The sequence below is a fragment of the Euleptes europaea genome, chromosome 3 (assembly GCF_029931775.1).
Source record: "Euleptes europaea isolate rEulEur1 chromosome 3, rEulEur1.hap1, whole genome shotgun sequence".
Lineage (NCBI taxonomy): Eukaryota > Metazoa > Chordata > Lepidosauria > Squamata > Sphaerodactylidae > Euleptes > Euleptes europaea.
In genome coordinates this window covers 70,902,598-70,920,859 of record NC_079314.1, presented here as the reverse complement: position 1 = coordinate 70,920,859, position 18,262 = coordinate 70,902,598, and the positions used below count along the sequence as shown (strand labels likewise).

Below are 18,262 nucleotides of genomic sequence, written 5' to 3'. Positions count from 1 at the left end.
AGATTGGAGTCCGCTGCTCAAGTGGAGGAGTGGGGAATCAAACCCAGATTAGAGTCCGACGCTCTTAACCACTTCGCCATGCAGGCTCTTTTACACGCATCCTCCCTTGCTATGAATGGGAAAGGAAAGTGCAATAGATTATTTCCCTCTGTATCAAAGCTTTTATTTTCTGCATCTAAGGAAAACACAGAGATAACTGTATATTGCCCTCATACGGCAAGTTACAACTGGAGGCTAGAGTCTTCGTGAAAATGGGAAAGGAAGGTTTTCTCCGCTCGAGCGCTGCAGACCTGTTCTGAAATGCTGTATATATGTTTAACGCTTCTGGTCTTCAAGCTGTGCTTGTTCAACGCGCCACCCTCTCGGCCTTTCACCCTTTATGACGTCGCTCACATTCCAAAGACTGCCTCTGTAAACTCACCGTTCGGGGGTGCCGTTTAATTTGAAATTCAATTTAAATGAGCCTCTAGTAACCCCCTGACCTCCCTCCGGCTCCGCCCCCTTCCTCTGCCAAGGGCTAGGCTGATTCTGTAAGCGGAAGCTCTGCCACCGAAAGGAAAACAACATTTGTCGAGGGGGAAAAGGAGAGATCGGCGCGATCGGCGCTCTCTGCGATCGATTTGCATTGCTCATCCGGAAGAGAAGCGCCTCGTCGCCGTAGAGCCGCGATATTCGCTACGGAACCCAGGGCCGCGGTCATGATGGCTGCGGAGACTCAGGGCTACCCAAGGACGTCCATTGAGGACGATTTTAACTACGGCAGCAATGTGGCCTCCGCCAGTGTGCACATCCGCATGGGTAAAGAATCCCGCTCGTCCCCGCCTTTGCCCACTCCCGTTTCCCCCCTGTGCTGAAACCTACCCAGGGAATTATCACAGGCGTAAGGAAGCGCTCGTCTTCAGATCAGCCTTCCTGGTTATGTCTGACGGCATCACTCTACCTCGGTTGGGGAGATAAAAGTAACGACTGCTCATAAGACTGATGGAAAAACCCAGAACCTCCAGGTCGCCCGCTTCTCCTCCCCCCAGCAAATTCATTTTCTTTTACATACGGGCTGTGTGGGTGGAGGCGTAGATTGTTTTTAACTTAACCATTGCTCAGCAAATCTTTCATATATATTAAAGGAATGGGGCTGCCCAGTACCATTGTCCCCATATTACAAGTGCTGTAATGCTAAATAAACATAAGGTTGACCTGTTGCCGTCTATGGAGGAACCAATTTTGGATCCAGTTGACACTTATTACATCTTTATTTCTTCATGTCTTATGGTTGCATTCTTGCTCATTTCAGCGCATCATCCACTTCTCAGTTCTTTCTTATCATTTCCTTCTCGAATTAAATCTTGAAGGAAATTCAGCAGTAACTAATCCATGCTAATATGTTGTTTTTATTTCCTACCTAGCTTTCTTGCGCAAAGTCTACAGCATCCTTTCAGCTCAAGTTTTCTTGACTACAGTGACCGCTGCTGTTTTTCTGTACTCCACCACAATTCGGACATTTGTACATGACAGGTAGAGTCCTCTAATGAATCCTGTTGCATAAGCACTTTCTTCCTACCTTTTACTGTAAAGAACGACATATATTTTAATGTAGTGTTAGACTGTGGTTGTTTAGGAAAATCTGTAAGAATTGCATCTTTGCTTCTGTAGTAGAGTTGCCTTGAGAATAATCAGGGGCTCAGAGCCATAAAGAACTTTTGTTTGGTCATCACTAGTATAGCAAGGAATTGGGGTTGCCACCTTTTTTTAAAAGAAAAAACTTTATCTGCATCTATTCCTATAACAGCAATCTAAGAGACAACAAGCACCTGACAATTTTCCTGATGAAGATAAAAGTATGGGACAGCCTTGCCAGCTTGTGTTTTAGTGTTCTGTTAATGGCATAGGAGTAGAGCAGCATTAAAGGATGAGAACCTTACAAAAGAAGGAAATAGAAATGGTGCTGCTGGTGTGGTTATTTAATGTTCTAAAATGATAATACACAAATAGTGTTTTTTGATCTTGGTATCCCTTGCAGTGAGCCTGTAAAGATGGGTCAGCATTATCATCCCCATATGGTTGAGAGATGTTGAGGTTGCGAGATAATGGCTCATGTATGGCAGTCTCCTAAGTTTAAAGCTAAGATGTGAACCTGGAGTTCTTACCACCCGGCTCATGACATGGAAAGTCTTTGCATTCATTCCAATAGTGTCCTTTAATACACCCTATCTACTTTCTTTCATAACATTCATCCAGAAGTAAGCTGTTTAACAAATATACATGATGTATTTTTATTTTATACATTTAAGACTTGAGAATTTGGTAGGCACGAAATATTTGTTGCTTGTAACTATTTTATGTTTTTTTTTAAAAGCCTGTATGATCTATACAGATGTCTTTTTCCTTCTTCCCTCCTTCTTCCCTATCCCAACGTTTCTTCTTACCACTTGATTTTTGAACTATGCCTTAAAGGAAAACTCAGCAGTAACAAGATGTACATTTCTTATGAAAATATTTAAATTTTTTTACATATGACAAAAGCAGTAGGAAGAGTAACTCTTTCTCTAATATCACCTGTGCTCTTGGTTCAATTTTGCAGCCCTGTTGTACTTCTGGTGTCCTTGCTTGGCTCTTTGGCTGTGATTGTGGCATTAACTATATACAGACATCAGCATCCAGTTAATTTATATCTTCTCTTTGGATTTGTAAGTACTGTCATTACCTTTTAATCTCAAAATCTTTGCAAATGTTTTAAAAATAGTTGTAGACCACTTATATTTTATTATCAACCCCTTGATATTTTTAGAATACCTTTTGTTTTAATTATTTCTTTGTTTTTTCTATATTTCTGCCAATGTCACTTCCTTTAAAAATAAATTTCACAGATGTTTGGGGAGGATATATTGTGTAAAATGATGTGCCTGTCAAATATGAACATAAGAACCCTGCTGGATCAGACCAGTGGTTCATCTAGTCCACCATCGTGTATCACACAATGGCCAACCAGTTCCTCTGGAGGGCTAACAACAGTGCATAGATGCTGAGGCCTTCCCCTGATGTTGCTTCCTGGAATTGGGATTCAGAGATTGACTGCCTCTGAACGTGGAGGTTTCCTTTAGTCACCATGGCTAGTAGCCACCGATAGACCTAATCCTCCATTCATCCATCTAATCCCCTTTCAGTACCTGTGGCTATCATGACATCCTCTGACAATGAATTCCACATTTTAATCACTCTGTGTAAAGAAATATTTCTTTTTGTCTGTCTGAATCTACTGCCCATCAGCTTCATTGGATGCCCTTGAGTTCTAGTATTTTGGAAAAGGGAGAAAGAGTTCTTTGTCAGCTCTCTCCACCCTGTGCATAATTTTATAAATTTGTATCATGTCCTCCTGTAGTCCACTCTTTTCTTAACTGAAAAGTCCCAGACAAATAACTGCATATTCTGTGTTGTCTTCTTAAACTTCAGTGTGCATTTTCCTAAATATATCTCCAAACACAAATTATGTTCAGGGTTCAGAATCAAGTAATAGTTTGTCATACTGATGAACCTTTTGGTGCAAGCATAAAGGCCCTCACCTCGCATTAATATCAGGTCACTTGCTAAAAGTCCACTTTGTACTGTTTGGTATGTTCTAGGAAGGAGAAAGGATCTCAGTGTGTCTCACTCCTAATATATCTAACGTGTACAATTTTTTTTAATCGGCTGATTTATGAGGGACTTCTCATAGTGGTTCCAGTATGCACTGAGCTCATGAGCTGGGCTTTTCCCATCTCTTCAGCGTTAGAAACAATTCTGCCCACATAGAGCCCTTTGGATTGGAATGTTTGTGACGCTGCTATAGTGTTGACTCTAAATTATAGTGCCTTATTTTTATTTCTTACAGACACTTTTGGAAGCACTGACTGTTGCTATCACAGGTAAACATTCACCCTTATGTAGTCTTTTCATCCCAGTAAGAAAAAAACATGTAGATTTTTACTTCTTGTAACTATCAGCTTAGTGGTAGCTGTACAGTGACACAGGAGCCCATAAATACACTCCTGTGGCCAATGCTTTCGTGTCAAGAGCTAAGTCAGAGATAATTGGGGAATCAACCTTACGTTAAGCTTTGGAAGGGGTGATACTTCTCACTGTTTTGGAGTGACTGCCAAGGTAGTCCCCTGCCTGTTTCCTGAAAGTCTTCCATTTTCAGGTGCTCTCAAAGCCTAGTACAAAGAAACAGACTTGAACCCAGAGGGAGGAACAAGATCAGTGGTGATCATAACCAAAATTTGGGGACATCTGTGGCAGTCTGTATGTTTGGAAGCTTCATGGCCCTCTGAATCCTGAGTTGTGGGGGACTAAACTCAGTAACCATGCCCATGCCACCCTATTGTTTGCGGGTGCGCTAGTAAATGAAGCAGCTGCAAACGGCTGCTTCTGTTCCCATTACAAAAGAGTTTCAGCCTTTGAAGGGAATCATTTTCTTCATTATTTTTGGCAGAACAAGAGGGGTAAACAACAGGAGCCAGACTTAATGTCTTCCCTATTAAGCATCTTCCTACTGAAGTGAACAAAATCACTTTTCTATGATATAACAAGTAATAGTAGAAAAGTGCAGCACTTACCAGAACGTAGTCTGTGCCCCAAGAACACAGACGTGTGCACATTACTGTTCCATTGTGGTTTGTAGAAATGGGTAAATGTTCTTATCTTGAATTTAGAGCTTAGATCTTGGGTTCTTTATAGGATAAGTGGTTTATATCAGATACCATCCTTAGGCCAGACTGACATTTCAGTGTAATGTCCCTATGATTTTGGTTTAAACAAGCAATGATATCAAATGAATGATGCATGAGGTGTAAGTAAATTTAATTGTTCCCTTTTTTACCATTTTAATTTAGTGACTTTCTATGAAGTATCTGTTGTCCTGCAAGCCTTTATTCTTACTACTGCTGTATTTCTGGCTCTCACTGTATACACCTTACAGTCCAAAAGGGATTTCAGCAAAGCTGGAGCTGGGTAAGTTGCCTAATAATATATCAAAACAGCCATAGGACTACATTGTTGAACTTTCTACAATTGATATATAAACAGTAAATTTAGGGTATTGTTGGAAGTCATAAATCCTTTTTCACGCTGCAATATTATGAAGGGCTTTCTATCAAGAGCCCTCCGGAGCTGCAAAACAGGATAGGCAGCTGACCAGCGTCATACAAAAAACAAGGGGGTTACATTAGGGCTATGTAATTATCTGTGTTCAGAGTATGAGTGTACATTTTATAATAATATTTATTCAGAGGATTTAGGTGTCCTATACTTTTAAATCTAAGATAGAATGAGCTTTGACAATTTTCAGGAGATTAACATACCTCTCTGTGTTCACAGGCTGTTTGCTTGCTTATGGATTCTTCTCCTCTCAGGCTTTCTAAGGGTAAGAGATTATGTTCTTGATTAATATTGAAAACAGTAATGGGTAATTACAATTTCAGAGCTATTTATGTACTGACAATTTTGTCAGAACAATCCTATGCACAGTTAAACTCTTCATGTGGGGCAGTTTTTATCAATCCTCCCCTCTCTGCAGACTTCTGACTGTTCTTTGCAGTCACCTTGGAGTAGCATTTTAGACTTCAGAGGGAGGCAAGATGTACTTTGCTGATGGACATCCTTCCTTCAGTGGAAAGGTTTGGTGCGATCTAAATCATTTTAATCATTCTTATTATTATTATGTAGGTTTATCTTATAGTTTGTATTGTTGATTAACTTTAAGGCAAAACCTTTTATGTCAGTGTGCTAGTAAACAGTCCATTTAGAGAATTTGTCTGTATTAATAATTATGAAATTGAAAGAAACTTTATAATGCTTTTATTTATTTGTTTATTGAAACATTTATATGTTGCCTTTTCACCTGATCCAAGGTCCCCAAGGGGAAAAACATTTCAAACACAAATATATATAACATAAATGCATGAAATCCTTCCTACTCACCAACCAGCCTTTCTTTTATCTACCCCTCCCCTAGTCTTCAAATTTATTATTTATTTATTTGGATATCAAGCCGCTGCCCCCCATACCCAGCCAAAGCTGGGCTCAGGACAGGTAGCAAGTTGCTCAGGTGAGTTGTGTTGTGGTCACTGCCAGGCCTAGCCAAGTCACACACGTTGTTCATTGCCTGCCACTGGTCCCAGGCATGTTGTGTGGCATCAAGTCATCTGGTTGCCATTGCTGCTCCTGGGAGAGTCCTACAAACTGCATGGTAGGAAATTGCCTGGTGGTTACTGCTGGGCCTGGCCCCTAATGAGGGAGAGAAGCAGGCCAGGAGGGAGAGGAGCAGGGGTGGACTGGCAGGCCAAAACTGTCCTGGAGAGGGCCCTCTTACTGGAGAGTCTTTTACTGACGGGTTAAACCCCTGGTGGGTTGGGTTTTATTTTTAAGATTTCAGATTTTACTGCAAACCTGGAGCTTTTCTCAAGTTTGTACAAAGATCTCTTATCTGTTTATGGCTCCAGTTTCCAGATTTAAATATCTAATCAAATTCAGGAGTTCTGTTCAGCAAGCATATGAAGAAGTTGCTGGCAACACTGGAGGAGGAACTAATCCATCAGGATTCCTGTTGTTTCCACCATCAGACAAATCCAGGAGGAAGGTCCTTGCTCCCTCGCCCAACTCCAGTTGTCATTCCTTTTCCCATGTTCATGACAACCTCTTCCCTGCACCGTACATTGATTGTGCTCCACTTTTGGTGTATGCCCACCTCTTAGAAGAGAGGCATGCACCAGGAAGACAGCATGACCTACACAACCTTTTTGGCCTGCCTTCTATTTTCTAGACTGTTAGGGAGAAGGATTAAATACTTGCTCCTTCCACCCAAGCCTGAAGCTGCTTTCAGATGTCAAAAATACATTTTCCTCCCATATGGCCCTACTTATTGCATCTGAGCTGACAAGTGTCATGTAGGAATGTTTTGCTCCCAGGCTCACTACTCCCCATTCATTCCTATGGGCACCATAAAGATAGAGGGTGTATCTGCTCTTGCCGATTCGATCTGTTCAGACCACCAAGGACTTCTGATGCACAACCTACATTCATTTCAGTTGTGCTCCAAGGCCAAGTATCAATGAGAGATTGACTAGTTGCAGTGGTTTGATTCTAATATCTGATTTGTAAGCTCTGTAAGCAAACCAAATATTCCTATTTTTAATTATTGATATATTATGGTTAACTCAGATTCTGATAAGTTTTTATACTAGACATTTTGAACTAAATATGTTTGTATGTGTGCTCTTTGGCTGTAGCTCTTCTTCTACAGTGAAGTAGCAGAGCTGATATTTGCCGCTGCAGGAGCACTTCTGTTCTGTGGATTTATTATCTATGACACTCATCTGCTAATGCACAAACTGTCTCCAGAAGAATATATACTGGCTGCAATCAACCTCTATTTGGATATCATCAATCTGTTTCTGCACCTGCTGCGTTTGCTAGAAGCATTTAATAAAAAGTAATTGCAAGTTGTCCTTCAAAACTGAGATTTGGCTATGGCGTCTAAAGCGTTAACGTAAGGCATAGAAAATCTACGGTGTTCTTTGAGACTGAAGCTTGTTTTTACATTCCAGGCCTATTGAGTGTTTTCAGTACAAAGGATGTGTTAGAACTGATAGTTATGATTCTATTCTGAGATCAGTTAATTACATATTGCAGTCATCTTCGCTGTTTTGCAAAGGCTTCACTGCATCTGTTTGCATATTCTTGATTGAAAGACTTGTTCATCAACCACCAATTGTCAACAAGCAGTATTAAAATTCTATTTTATTTCTGCAGTAATTGCCACAGATGTGTCCTTTGAAATTCACAATTGTGACTGGATGGATGACATAAAACTGAATCTCCTTAATTTTGCTGTTGCACACTGAATATTTAAATAAGACAAAATTGTACTGGTTTTGGTCATTTGGAAAGCTTACACTTTAATTGAAGGAGTTACTCCAAAACATAGTTCTACTTCTGTTAAAATGTTTTAATATAATTTTACTTAAATAAAATCAATATTCATATTCTCAAATACTACCATATTTTGAAAGGAATAACCTCAGTGAAGTTATAGCATTTTTAGATGACTTGGTTCTGGAGGTTGGTAACTCTCAGAAATTTTTATTTTATTTTATTTGCCAGCCGTTTCTTTTGTTGTGAAGATCTGCAGGTTGGTAAATTTGTAATAAATGGGGAAAGGAATACATACCATATCTTCACAATTCTTCCAATCCTTTTGAGGTGTTGGAGAAAATTGAACCTCATCTCAAGTTTTTACATTCCAGTTTTACATTACATTTGTGTCAATAGACACAAATATTTATGTGTAGAGTGTTTATAGGATAGTATTCTGATTGGTTTTGTACTTGAAGTGTTGACAGAACAGGAGAGGCAATTCCATTGAACCTGATCTTGCATTAGAATGTTAAGAATGGATGAAAATAAATAATATGAAATGATTGTTATGCAAGCCAGGTGTCTTTTATTGTTTAGTGCTATAAGACTGTAAAGGAAGTTTCTTTATCATTTAAACAGAAAAGGAATCCTAATATTTGATAATCAACATATTCCTACTGCTGTGCTCCACAAGGGTAACTGCTTCCCATTTTGATGTTGTCCTAGACTTGCCCAATGTTTAAGTTATAAAATAAGATGTGCCAGAGTTGAAGGCTGCCTTCACCCCATGCTCTCTAAACTAGAAACTGTTCAATATAATCTCAGGAGTGGAAAGCCAGGTCAGGTCACTCAGCAGCAAGGAAAGGACATTCTACATCTGCTTAATTTTTACAGCCTCAGTCCTTGTATTAAAAATTGGGTACTGAGTCCTGACTCAAACTATAGCCACAGGCTTGAAGATTTAATAAAGGAGGGCCCAACTTAATTTTATTTACAGCAAAAATGACAAAATAGTGACTGCCACTTGAAGGTGCTTTTCTGAACACAGGACTGGGGTGAGTGGTTTGGCTGACCTCTTTCTGATTGATATGGGAAACCAGATAGGTTCCTGCTGTAATAGTGGCCAGACTTCTGTAATCTCATTCCAGTAGCAAACTGGATAGTTCCATGCACACCAGTGCCATACCAAAATGTGGTTCCTTAGGGAAAGAGGTTACTTTGGCACAGGTCACAAGTTAAGAAAAAATACTGGCATTCCCCCCCACCATGTATGTGTGTGTGGGGAGAACAGGCTGTATTTGTATGCTGCATTCTGTGTGGCTGTATGACCACTTGCTTCTGTCCAGCCCAGGGCCTTTTGCCGGAGGGAATTTGGGGTTGGCAGATACTTGTACACTTTTCCAGCTTCAGTCACCCCTGTCCTAAAGCTCCTTTGAGCTAAATTCTTTGAGAATTCTGATCGTGTACTCGTTTCTTCTATATATGTGCATCAAGTAATTCTCATGTCATATTCAACACATGTACAGCTGAATGTGTGGCTAAAACCCTGCATTTATCCAGGTCTTGGTCCCATTCCCTTTGTAAAGTGAATGTATGTTAGCTCTTTCTTACAAACAGATGTATGCATGTGTGTGCTTTCAATGAAACGTGAACAGTGCAAAGGTCTTGGGATCTGGCACCTTCAGGGTTGCTAATTAGGACTGGATGTGAAACTACATCCTCCATTCTCAGTTGTCTTTCCTAAGTACTGCTCAAGCTGCAGCAACCCCATCTATCCACTGTGTGAATTTCCTACTAAACTCCTATACAGTGTAGGGAAAGGGGGTTAACGCATCCACTCTGTGTGCTCGCCGCGGCTTATTGCTCACACACATGTACCAATCCCTTGTGAGTCCCGTTTAGGAGTTTATCTAAATCCCTGTCCCTAACCGCCTCCTACAACGCATCCCACTGCAACGTAATTTCTCCAAAGCACTGGTCTATAAGGCAGTTGGGAGCTGGCTTAAATCTCAATGGGGGCACCACGGGCAGGGATGCCCACACATGCATGCACGATTGCCAAGCATGCCGATAAGTAAAGCTCTGCAATTTGGAAGCTAGGGTTGCCAGGTCCCTCTTCGCCACCGGCGGGAGGTTTTTGGGGTGGAGCCTGAGGAGGGCGGGGTTTTAGGAGGGGCGGGACTTCAATGTCATAGAACCCAATTGCCCAAGCAGCCTTACCCTTCGTGGGATGTGCACTAGCTCTTTACCCTTTGTGGGACATCTGATGTAACCTACATTTTGAAAATGAAATATGTAGAAATACATGAAGGACATTCAATGAAGGACTGAAGAATTGTTTAGCAGCTAAGAATCTGAAACGGCCGTATCCTCCATAAACTGTTGGCTTCTACCTTACTACATATTTGCCTTCAACAAGAATTTGTACTCATAATTGAGACAACTTTGAAAAACTATTCCTATTGTACATATGGACACGTATATATGGCTTTTGTAGGTCTTTGGTGTACATTTTGTCTTGTGTTGTCTTTATTTTCATGTAGTAGCTTATAAAGAATTTTGCACTTTGTTTAAATTGTTTTCGCTCCTGTACTGATTTCCAAATCCTTAGATACTGGTACAGTGGTGTCTATTTTGCTCCCCACGACCTGGAGGTTGGCAACCCTATTGGAAGCACTGATGTGGCAAGGGCGGAAGGAAGGTCTTCAGTAACTTGCCCGCCGTATCGAGGGCGATTTTCTCGTCAGCACGGCGATATTTATTTGTTTGTACAGTCCTGCGGGCCTTTCCTTTCAGCGCCCCTCGAGCGGGACCGACGCCGCCCCCGTCCCTCTTCCCTCCGCGCGGCACGGTCTTGCAGTGCTGGAGGAGCTCGCTGGGGGGCTCTGTGGGGGGCCGAGAGAGTGACGCTCGTGCTGAGCGCGGCGGCCTCGGCGGCCCCGCCTTTCCTGCGGACGGCAAGCGCGGAGCTTCGGAAGTGCTGAGTCTCGTGCGTTTGTGAGCCGGAACCTTGGGAGCGCGAGGTTGGAGAGCCGCGAGGGACGCGCAGGTAAGGGGCTGGGGGGCACTTTGATTCCCCGCTTCGAGGAGGTTCCCTGCATTCTCTGTCTGAGGGGGGGGGAAACCCTTTTTGTAGAAAAAAATAGTATGAAAGAGCCAGTCTGTGTTATGGGGGGGGGTGCCTAGTCCCCCCCTCCAATTTCTTGTTTACTTCATTTGTACCCTCTTTCTTCCCATCCAAGATTTATTATTTATCTGTTTACTTCAGTTATACGCCGCCTTTCTCCCCAGTGGGGAGCCAAAGCAGCTTGCCCCCTCCTCTCCTCCGGTTTAACTTCACAGTAACCCTGTGAGGTAGATCACGATGGGTAGCCGAGTTAGGCTGTCACTAGCAGTAGAAAAGAGCAAGAGCCCAGCAGCACCTTAAAGACTAACAACATTTCTGGCAGGGTGTGAGCTTTCGTGAGCTGTATCTGAAGAAGTGAGCTGCGGCTCACGAAAGCTCACACCCTGCCAGAAATGTTGTTAGTCTTTAAGGTGCTACTGGACTCTTGCTCTTTTCGACTCCTGAGAGTGTACGGCTGATCTAAGGTCATCCAAGCAAGCTTTCATGGCAGAGTTGGGATTCGAATCGGGGTCTCCCAGATCCAAGTCCGAAACTAACCACTATACAACCCTGGCTCTATGTTAATATCTATGTCTACTTAATTTCACAGTGGATCAAATACCTTCAGGCCATACCTTAGAACTAAGCATTATGTACTTTATTTTTTATTTTTCTTAGAACTTGTATTCTCACTAGTCATATAGAATATACAAAAAATAAGAAAACAAAAAATTGCAATAAACGTGGGTATGATGTGGATCTTACCTGTCATAGAAGTAATTGTTTAGTTTATATTTAGACTAACTTGTACAGATATCTGTACTTCTGCTGCCTGAAAGAGGACCAAAACATAGCATTACACTACAATGCATCTGTGAACCTCATGCTATTTCTGTATGTAGACAGTTCCTATAATGTACCCAGCTTTGCTGGGGTTAAGTACTGTACTACTAAACCTAATTTCTCCATTCATAGAAGCAAACAAAAATGGCAAAAAGCCTAAGGAGCAAATGGAAAAGAAAGATGCGAGCAGAGAAAAGGAAGAAGAATGCCCCCAAGGAGCTTGCCAGATTGCAGAGCATCCTGAAAACAAACAGCGATGTTGTGATGGATGAAGTGAAAGAGATAGCAACTGTTGTTCCTGCTGAGAAAATCAAAGAAAAAAAGGATCTTAATGGTAAGTTGGCCTATTTTTAGATTTTGCTGTAAGGAATAAAGCAGTTGGACTCTGGAAACGAGACCCCTTGGTTATTTTTAGTTCTATATGAGGGTAGCTCTATGTGCTTGACCTGATCTCATCTCCCCTCCCCATCCACTTTCTTTAGTTATTTTATTACTCTTTTTGCTTTGCCAGAGTCTCTCAGCATTCCCATTAAAGCCGTTAGGTACAAGCAGCTGTTTACCTCGTTGGTATTAGTTAGTGTAGAGCATGGCCTTGTGGTTCACCAGATAGAATATTTATATTAAAGGACAATATGCTGTTGTTCATTTGTTTTGATTTGTAGTGTCCCTTGGGGCTGGCCATGGGATAGAGCCATCTGTTGGACTGATACTTGTGTACTCAGACGATCAGATACAGGAAGGCAAGTGCTCTTCTCTGTAGTACAGGCTGCCTGAGGAGGTGAAGGTGGTGCTGTCACTATCTATTATCTTCATTTATACCCTGCCTTCTGTCCAATGGAGACCCTAAGTGGCTTACATCATTTTTTCCTCCATTGTATCCTCACAACAACCCAGTGAGGTAAGGTAGGCACCCAGTGAACTTAATGGCTGATTGGAGATTTGAACCTGGGTCTCACAGATCCTAGTTCAGTACTCTGACCACTATATCACTCTGGCTCTCTGTCGCTGGAAATCTTCAACTGGCACAAGAAGTCTGTTTAATTTTGTCAGTTTAATTTTAGTGGTGTATAGACTACAGGTAACATATTGGGCAGAGCGGATTTGTTTGTGGTTTGATTTTGTATGTTTTCAGTTGTAATTTGTGATTTGTAAAATTGAGCCACAATTTTAATACACTTGTGTAGAACATATTGAAGTAGAATCTCAAAACTGCTCAATCTCCTGACTTTATTCCCCAGTTGTTATTACCTCTCCTTCTCTGTTCCAATCTTGAAATTCTTTTTCTACCTCTTTTTGAAGACTCTGCCATTGTCTTTTAGTACAACACATACATGTACTCTCCAACTCTGCCCAATCATGTTCCCTCCTATCAGCACTACAGTAAGAGAAATTGCCTGAATCACTGGCATGCATTAAGCCATCATGAATGTGCTATTATTTTTCATGATTAGCCAGGAAGTCCTTGGGCTCACATATTCCATTCCCCTTACTGTGTTCTGCACCAAGATTGAATTTTTTTGGTTTAGAATTACCTGCAATCTCAGTGTGGTGTCTGCATGGAAAAGAAAAGGAGACATACGAGCATGAAAATTTCCTGTCTTATTCTTGTAATTGGGACATATCAATACAGCCTCCTCCATTATATTTTTATGAGCTTTTAACTCCTGTGTATGTAAAGAGCTCTGTTGTTTAAATTTTGTAATGCTGTTTCAGAGGAAAGCAAGATGGACATGGATACCAAAAGAAATCAGAAGACTCTTCTAGATCAACATGGACAGTATCCAGTATGGATGAATCCAAGGCAGAGGAAGAAGCTTAAGGCAAAGCGTACCAAAGGAAAAAATAAGCCCAAAGTACCAAAAGGATTAGCATGGTAGAGACTGGTTGAGTTTTAAGAAACTGAAAAAAAACCTTTGTATATAGAGAAGTAACATAAATAAAGACACATGCCCTGTGCAGAGTCACACAGGGAGTTGGTTACTTTTTTACTTATTTAATAAGACTCCTTGTCTTTAAAATACTTTTTTGTTGTTGAACAAATTAGAATATTTTAATAGAAAAGAGCAAGAGTCCACTAGCACCTTAACAAAATTTCTGGCAGGGTATGAGCTTTCGTGAGCCATAGCTCACTTCTTCAGATACTTCAGAAAGCTCATATAAGGTAAAGGTAAAGGTCCCCTGTGCAAGCACTGGGTCATTCCTGACCCATGGGGTGACGTCACATCCCGACATTTTCTAGGCAGACTTTGCGGGGTGGTTTGCCAGTGCCTTCCCCAGTCATCTTCCCTTTACCCCCAGCAAGCTGGGTACTCATTTCACCGACCTCGGAAGGATGGAAGGCTGAGTCAACCTTAGCCGGCTACCTGAAACCAACTTCCGTTGGGATCGGACTCATGTAGTGAGCAGAGCTTTTGACTGCAGTACTGCAGCTTAAATTTTGTTAAGGTGCTACTGGTCTCTTGCTCTTTTCTGCTGCTATTGACAAACATGTCTACCCATCATGAAGAATATTTTAAATTGAACATAAGCATTGCAAGCAACTCCACCTGAAATATGGGGTTATACTCTTCAGATTTCCCTAGCAGAAATAAATTTTCCAATTTTTAAAATGCGTGTATGCCCTAGAACTTCTGTTTCCAATCTGTAACTGAATTTTAAGCAGGCTTTGTTTTGTTAAAAGCATACAGATTAACTGTCATGCCATGAGTCAGTGTACATGAGCAGTCCTAAATGGGCTTGGAAGGGTGTAACTGCTTGGGACTGCACTGCAGACAAATTTTGGGGGAGGTCTCATTCTGGATAAACTGATTAATATGTCCTTGCATGTGAAAAGGGCACAAAGATAACAACAGAAGCTGATGACGATCAGGACGTCTTACTGAACTTCTCTTGTTGGTTGGATTTATTTAGTAAAGAAGGACTTTGGAAAGTATTTCTTGCAGCCCAGTAGAACCACATGTAATTTGCAAACATGTGGACATTATTTGGAATGTCCCTAAATCTTGCATCCTTATTCCACCATGTGAGGTGAGAACATAAACTGCCTATCTTCCTTGACCCTGAGCTTGGGGTAGTGTAAATGGTCATTGCAATGTAAGCCCTGATTGCTAGTTTTGGAAACAAAGGGTTGTGTTCTCTTTCAGAGAAATAATGTACAGTTCTCACATAATTATTTTTACATAATTAATTTTTACATATTCATTTTACGGTGCTGGTGGAAACATTAACATAGTCTCCTGTGGTAAAACTCTCTGAGTTGAATCCAGCCAGCTTTTCTGCTAGTGAAAAAGGGAGGAGAGGGGGTCCCCTTTGATCACCAGAAAAGCTGTGCTGGAAATCATAGGATCTGTGTCGGTAAAATGCAGGTGCAGCGTGGGCTCTGGAGTAAGGAGTGGAATTGGTTGACATTTTGTGAAAAAGCTGACCAGATCCAGCCCTGTGCTTGGAAAGTTCAGTGCAGCTGGTAGAGCATAAAAATCTTTGCAAATGTTTTATTTCATGTTCAGTGTTTTCTTTCTTTTATGATCAGGTTTAAAAGTATTAGTTAATGTGTTGTGCTTTCCATTGCAACAATGATTTAAAAAGCCAATTTGTAGCTCTCTTCATTATCTACCCAGTGGGATGATGATGATGTCAGAGGTTCTCCCCCTCATGCAAGAGTCACTCCCAGCCAAAAAGGCGGTTTAACTTCAGCTCCTTGCACAGAGAGGTGCGACGTGTTGATGATTGAGTGAGTTTTTGCCCCTTTCCCATGATCCTCGAGCAGCAAGTGCAGAGGTTCTCCTTTTAAAGATAGCCAGAATGTGCTACTTTGCCGTGCTACACTTGAGGGTTGCAGCATTTTCCTTTTGGCCTGGATTACTTCTAGCACATTTTAAATGATGTGACCCGCCCTGAGCCTGGCCTCAGCTGAGGAGGGCGGGCAAGAAACCGAAAAAATAAAATTAATTAATTAATTTAGTATGGGAAGTATGCTAGAGAATAGGCTTTAGCACCCACTGACCATCTGCTCCAATTTTGTTTTGAAATGGCTTTCTCTCCCTTTCTTTCTTTCTTTGTTAATAAAACAAACAACTTCACAAACATCACACACTCTTCATACATCATATCTGCAACAAGATTCTCCTCCAGTATACAATAGAGTGGTTCTAATACATTTTTCATCTAATTATATTCCCTGCTTTCTTTGTTTGTGGATGGGAGATGGCTTGTCTTTTTCCTTACTAGGGCTCGTAGCTGTCGCCTGCATTGAGACAGTATCAGGGAAAGAATGTGGCTGCTTTTATGTGAAATGAAAGATGCTGAGATCTTATACTGAGAGAGATGTCTCTGTTTCTTTGTCATCATAGATCTCTCCCATCTTATCTGTTTTGGCCTTCCCTTTGCAGGAGAAGGGGGAAAGAATTTGCCTATGACTCCCCTCTCCCAGTATATTGTGCAGCATCCTTCCTACCTTGTAGCATGCAGCAAACAACACTTTGCCACTCCCCTTCAAACATGGTGCTCATGGGTGGGTGGGGGAGTGTGGTACAACCATTCTCCCTCTGCCTCGTTCATTCCAGGGAAAAAAAGCAAGGCATCTGCCTCCATCTCTGATACTTATTTCTGGGAGGAATATATCCCTCTGTTTGCATCTCTCTCTTACTTCCTCTCTCCGTCTGAAGCTTCCAAGCTTGGCTAACAGGTAACCTCCCCAAGCCACTGCAACTGTGTAATGAGAGGTGGAAAGTAGAAATACCATGTGTAGAAATGCCTATAGGGATGATTCTCTGGTGAGAACATTAGCTTTTCTGACTGGAAGGTTCCCTGTCAGGTTATCCCCTGAGTCACTGTCTTTCCTTGCCACTCTTGCCCTGTGCAATTATAAAAAGTGCTGAGGCACCAGTCCTTTCCAAGTTCTTTCCGAGAATTGTTGGAGATTACCAGTTGTCTTGTAGCAGCTGTAGAATATTAACAAAGGGAGTTAGTTCAGATGTTGGTTATTTAATTTTTGATTGCACGATCCTAGAACAGTGATACTAGCATTGCCTTTTTATTAGCATCACAAGTACAGTGGGTTGGGGGTTTTGTTTTTGTAATTCAGATACATTTGAACGTGTCGTTTTTCATTTGTGCTGCAAAGTGGCACAGCACAGTCTCATGAGACTGCCATGATTTTCTGAATAGTAGAACAGTCAGTTATACATCTCAAGCCAAAATGCAGTGGAACTGCTATCCTTGGTTAGCTGTGTGGTAAGCAAGCATGGTAAAACACTTAATTAGATGTATATCTCATATCTGCAATCCACAGTTAATAAGCCCCTGATTAATCAGTGAATATTTTAATTAGGAAGTAACTGGAGAAAACATTTCTTGCTCCCTGCCACTCAAAGTCACATGAAGGAAAAGTGGTACGTTAATTATTTCTTAGGGTCTGGAATGACAAAGTGGAAGGGTGACGGTGAAATGTGACCTATGAGGAGCGAATGATCTCTAGGGGGCGCAATAAGCCACACAGTGTCTAAAACCTTGCTGTCAAGACTTTTAAGCCCACTGACCCCTTTGGATTTCTGAACAAGTTCTCACATGTGCTTCAGGTCTGCAGTTCCGGTGACCTGCAAGAAAAAATGTTCACTCAAGCATTTTCAAATATAGACCAATGTTACTTCCAATTGTACTCTGAAATACTTCATGCCCCCCACATTTATCTTCACAGCTGATCCTTTGAGATCTTTTTGGGTAAGGATAGTTAATTACTGATTTGTCTTTATACAATTGTAAACAGTTTTGTCCCCTGCCTTGTCACTCCACTATGTGCCTAAGGCATGGGAGATTTCCAGTAATTAATGGGATGGATAGATTCCAGGAACACCTTCCACATTATTTTGATGTTTTACCTGAGCACCATATGCAACATTTTGCATTAACTCTCGTGTGCTGTATGGCTTTGGTACTCACAGCAGGGGGGGAGTTCTTCATCAATGCGCTGCTGAACTCGGTTTGCACAGCACACACAGTTGTCTGGTGGAGAAGTGAGAGGTACCTCCTCCTCTTATCCCTAATTTCTTTCTTGTGTACAAGCATGAGAAAGTAAGGAAGTTCATTCTCTGGGTTCACCTGCGGCTGGATGCCCTTTCTCATTAAACATTGCCTTATGTGCGCACTCCACTCTGTTCAATGATAGGAGAAAGTGAGATAATACCCTACCAACCTCTTCCCACACATCCTGGTGCTCAGATATAGGAAATATATGGGGAACATATAGTACTCCTGCTTGGCTGTAACGGCCTCTTTTTCCCTTCCAGGCCACATATATGTACAGATTTATAGACTGCACTTGCTGGATTATCATTCTTATCTTTTATACTTCTGATAATAATTGGCAATATTGTGATATTTGTGAATAGCATTCACTGATTACATATATGAGCTCATACAGCTCTGAGA

The 18,262-nt window shown here is 41.4% G+C and overlaps 2 protein-coding genes across 2 annotated transcripts; both read left to right on the top strand.

Annotated features, from left to right (window-relative positions):
• The first annotated feature begins 698 nt into the window (after positions 1-698).
• TMBIM4 (transmembrane BAX inhibitor motif containing 4) lies at positions 699-7,911 on the top strand. Its single transcript, XM_056846897.1, has 7 exons — positions 699-798; positions 1,404-1,512; positions 2,579-2,684; positions 3,866-3,899; positions 4,866-4,983; positions 5,350-5,395; positions 7,260-7,911. The coding sequence occupies exons 1-7, from the start codon at positions 699-701 to the stop codon at positions 7,464-7,466; spliced, it is 720 nt and encodes a 239-aa protein (XP_056702875.1). The 3' UTR covers positions 7,467-7,911.
• A 3,000-nt stretch (positions 7,912-10,911) lies between these two features.
• LLPH (LLP homolog, long-term synaptic facilitation factor) lies at positions 10,912-13,740 on the top strand. The gene is made up of 3 exons (XM_056847114.1): positions 10,912-10,936; positions 11,969-12,170; positions 13,550-13,740. Exons 2-3 carry the CDS (start codon positions 11,981-11,983, stop codon positions 13,711-13,713), a joined length of 354 nt encoding a protein of 117 aa, XP_056703092.1. The 5' UTR covers positions 10,912-10,936; positions 11,969-11,980; the 3' UTR covers positions 13,714-13,740.
• The last annotated feature ends 4,522 nt before the right edge of the window (positions 13,741-18,262 follow it).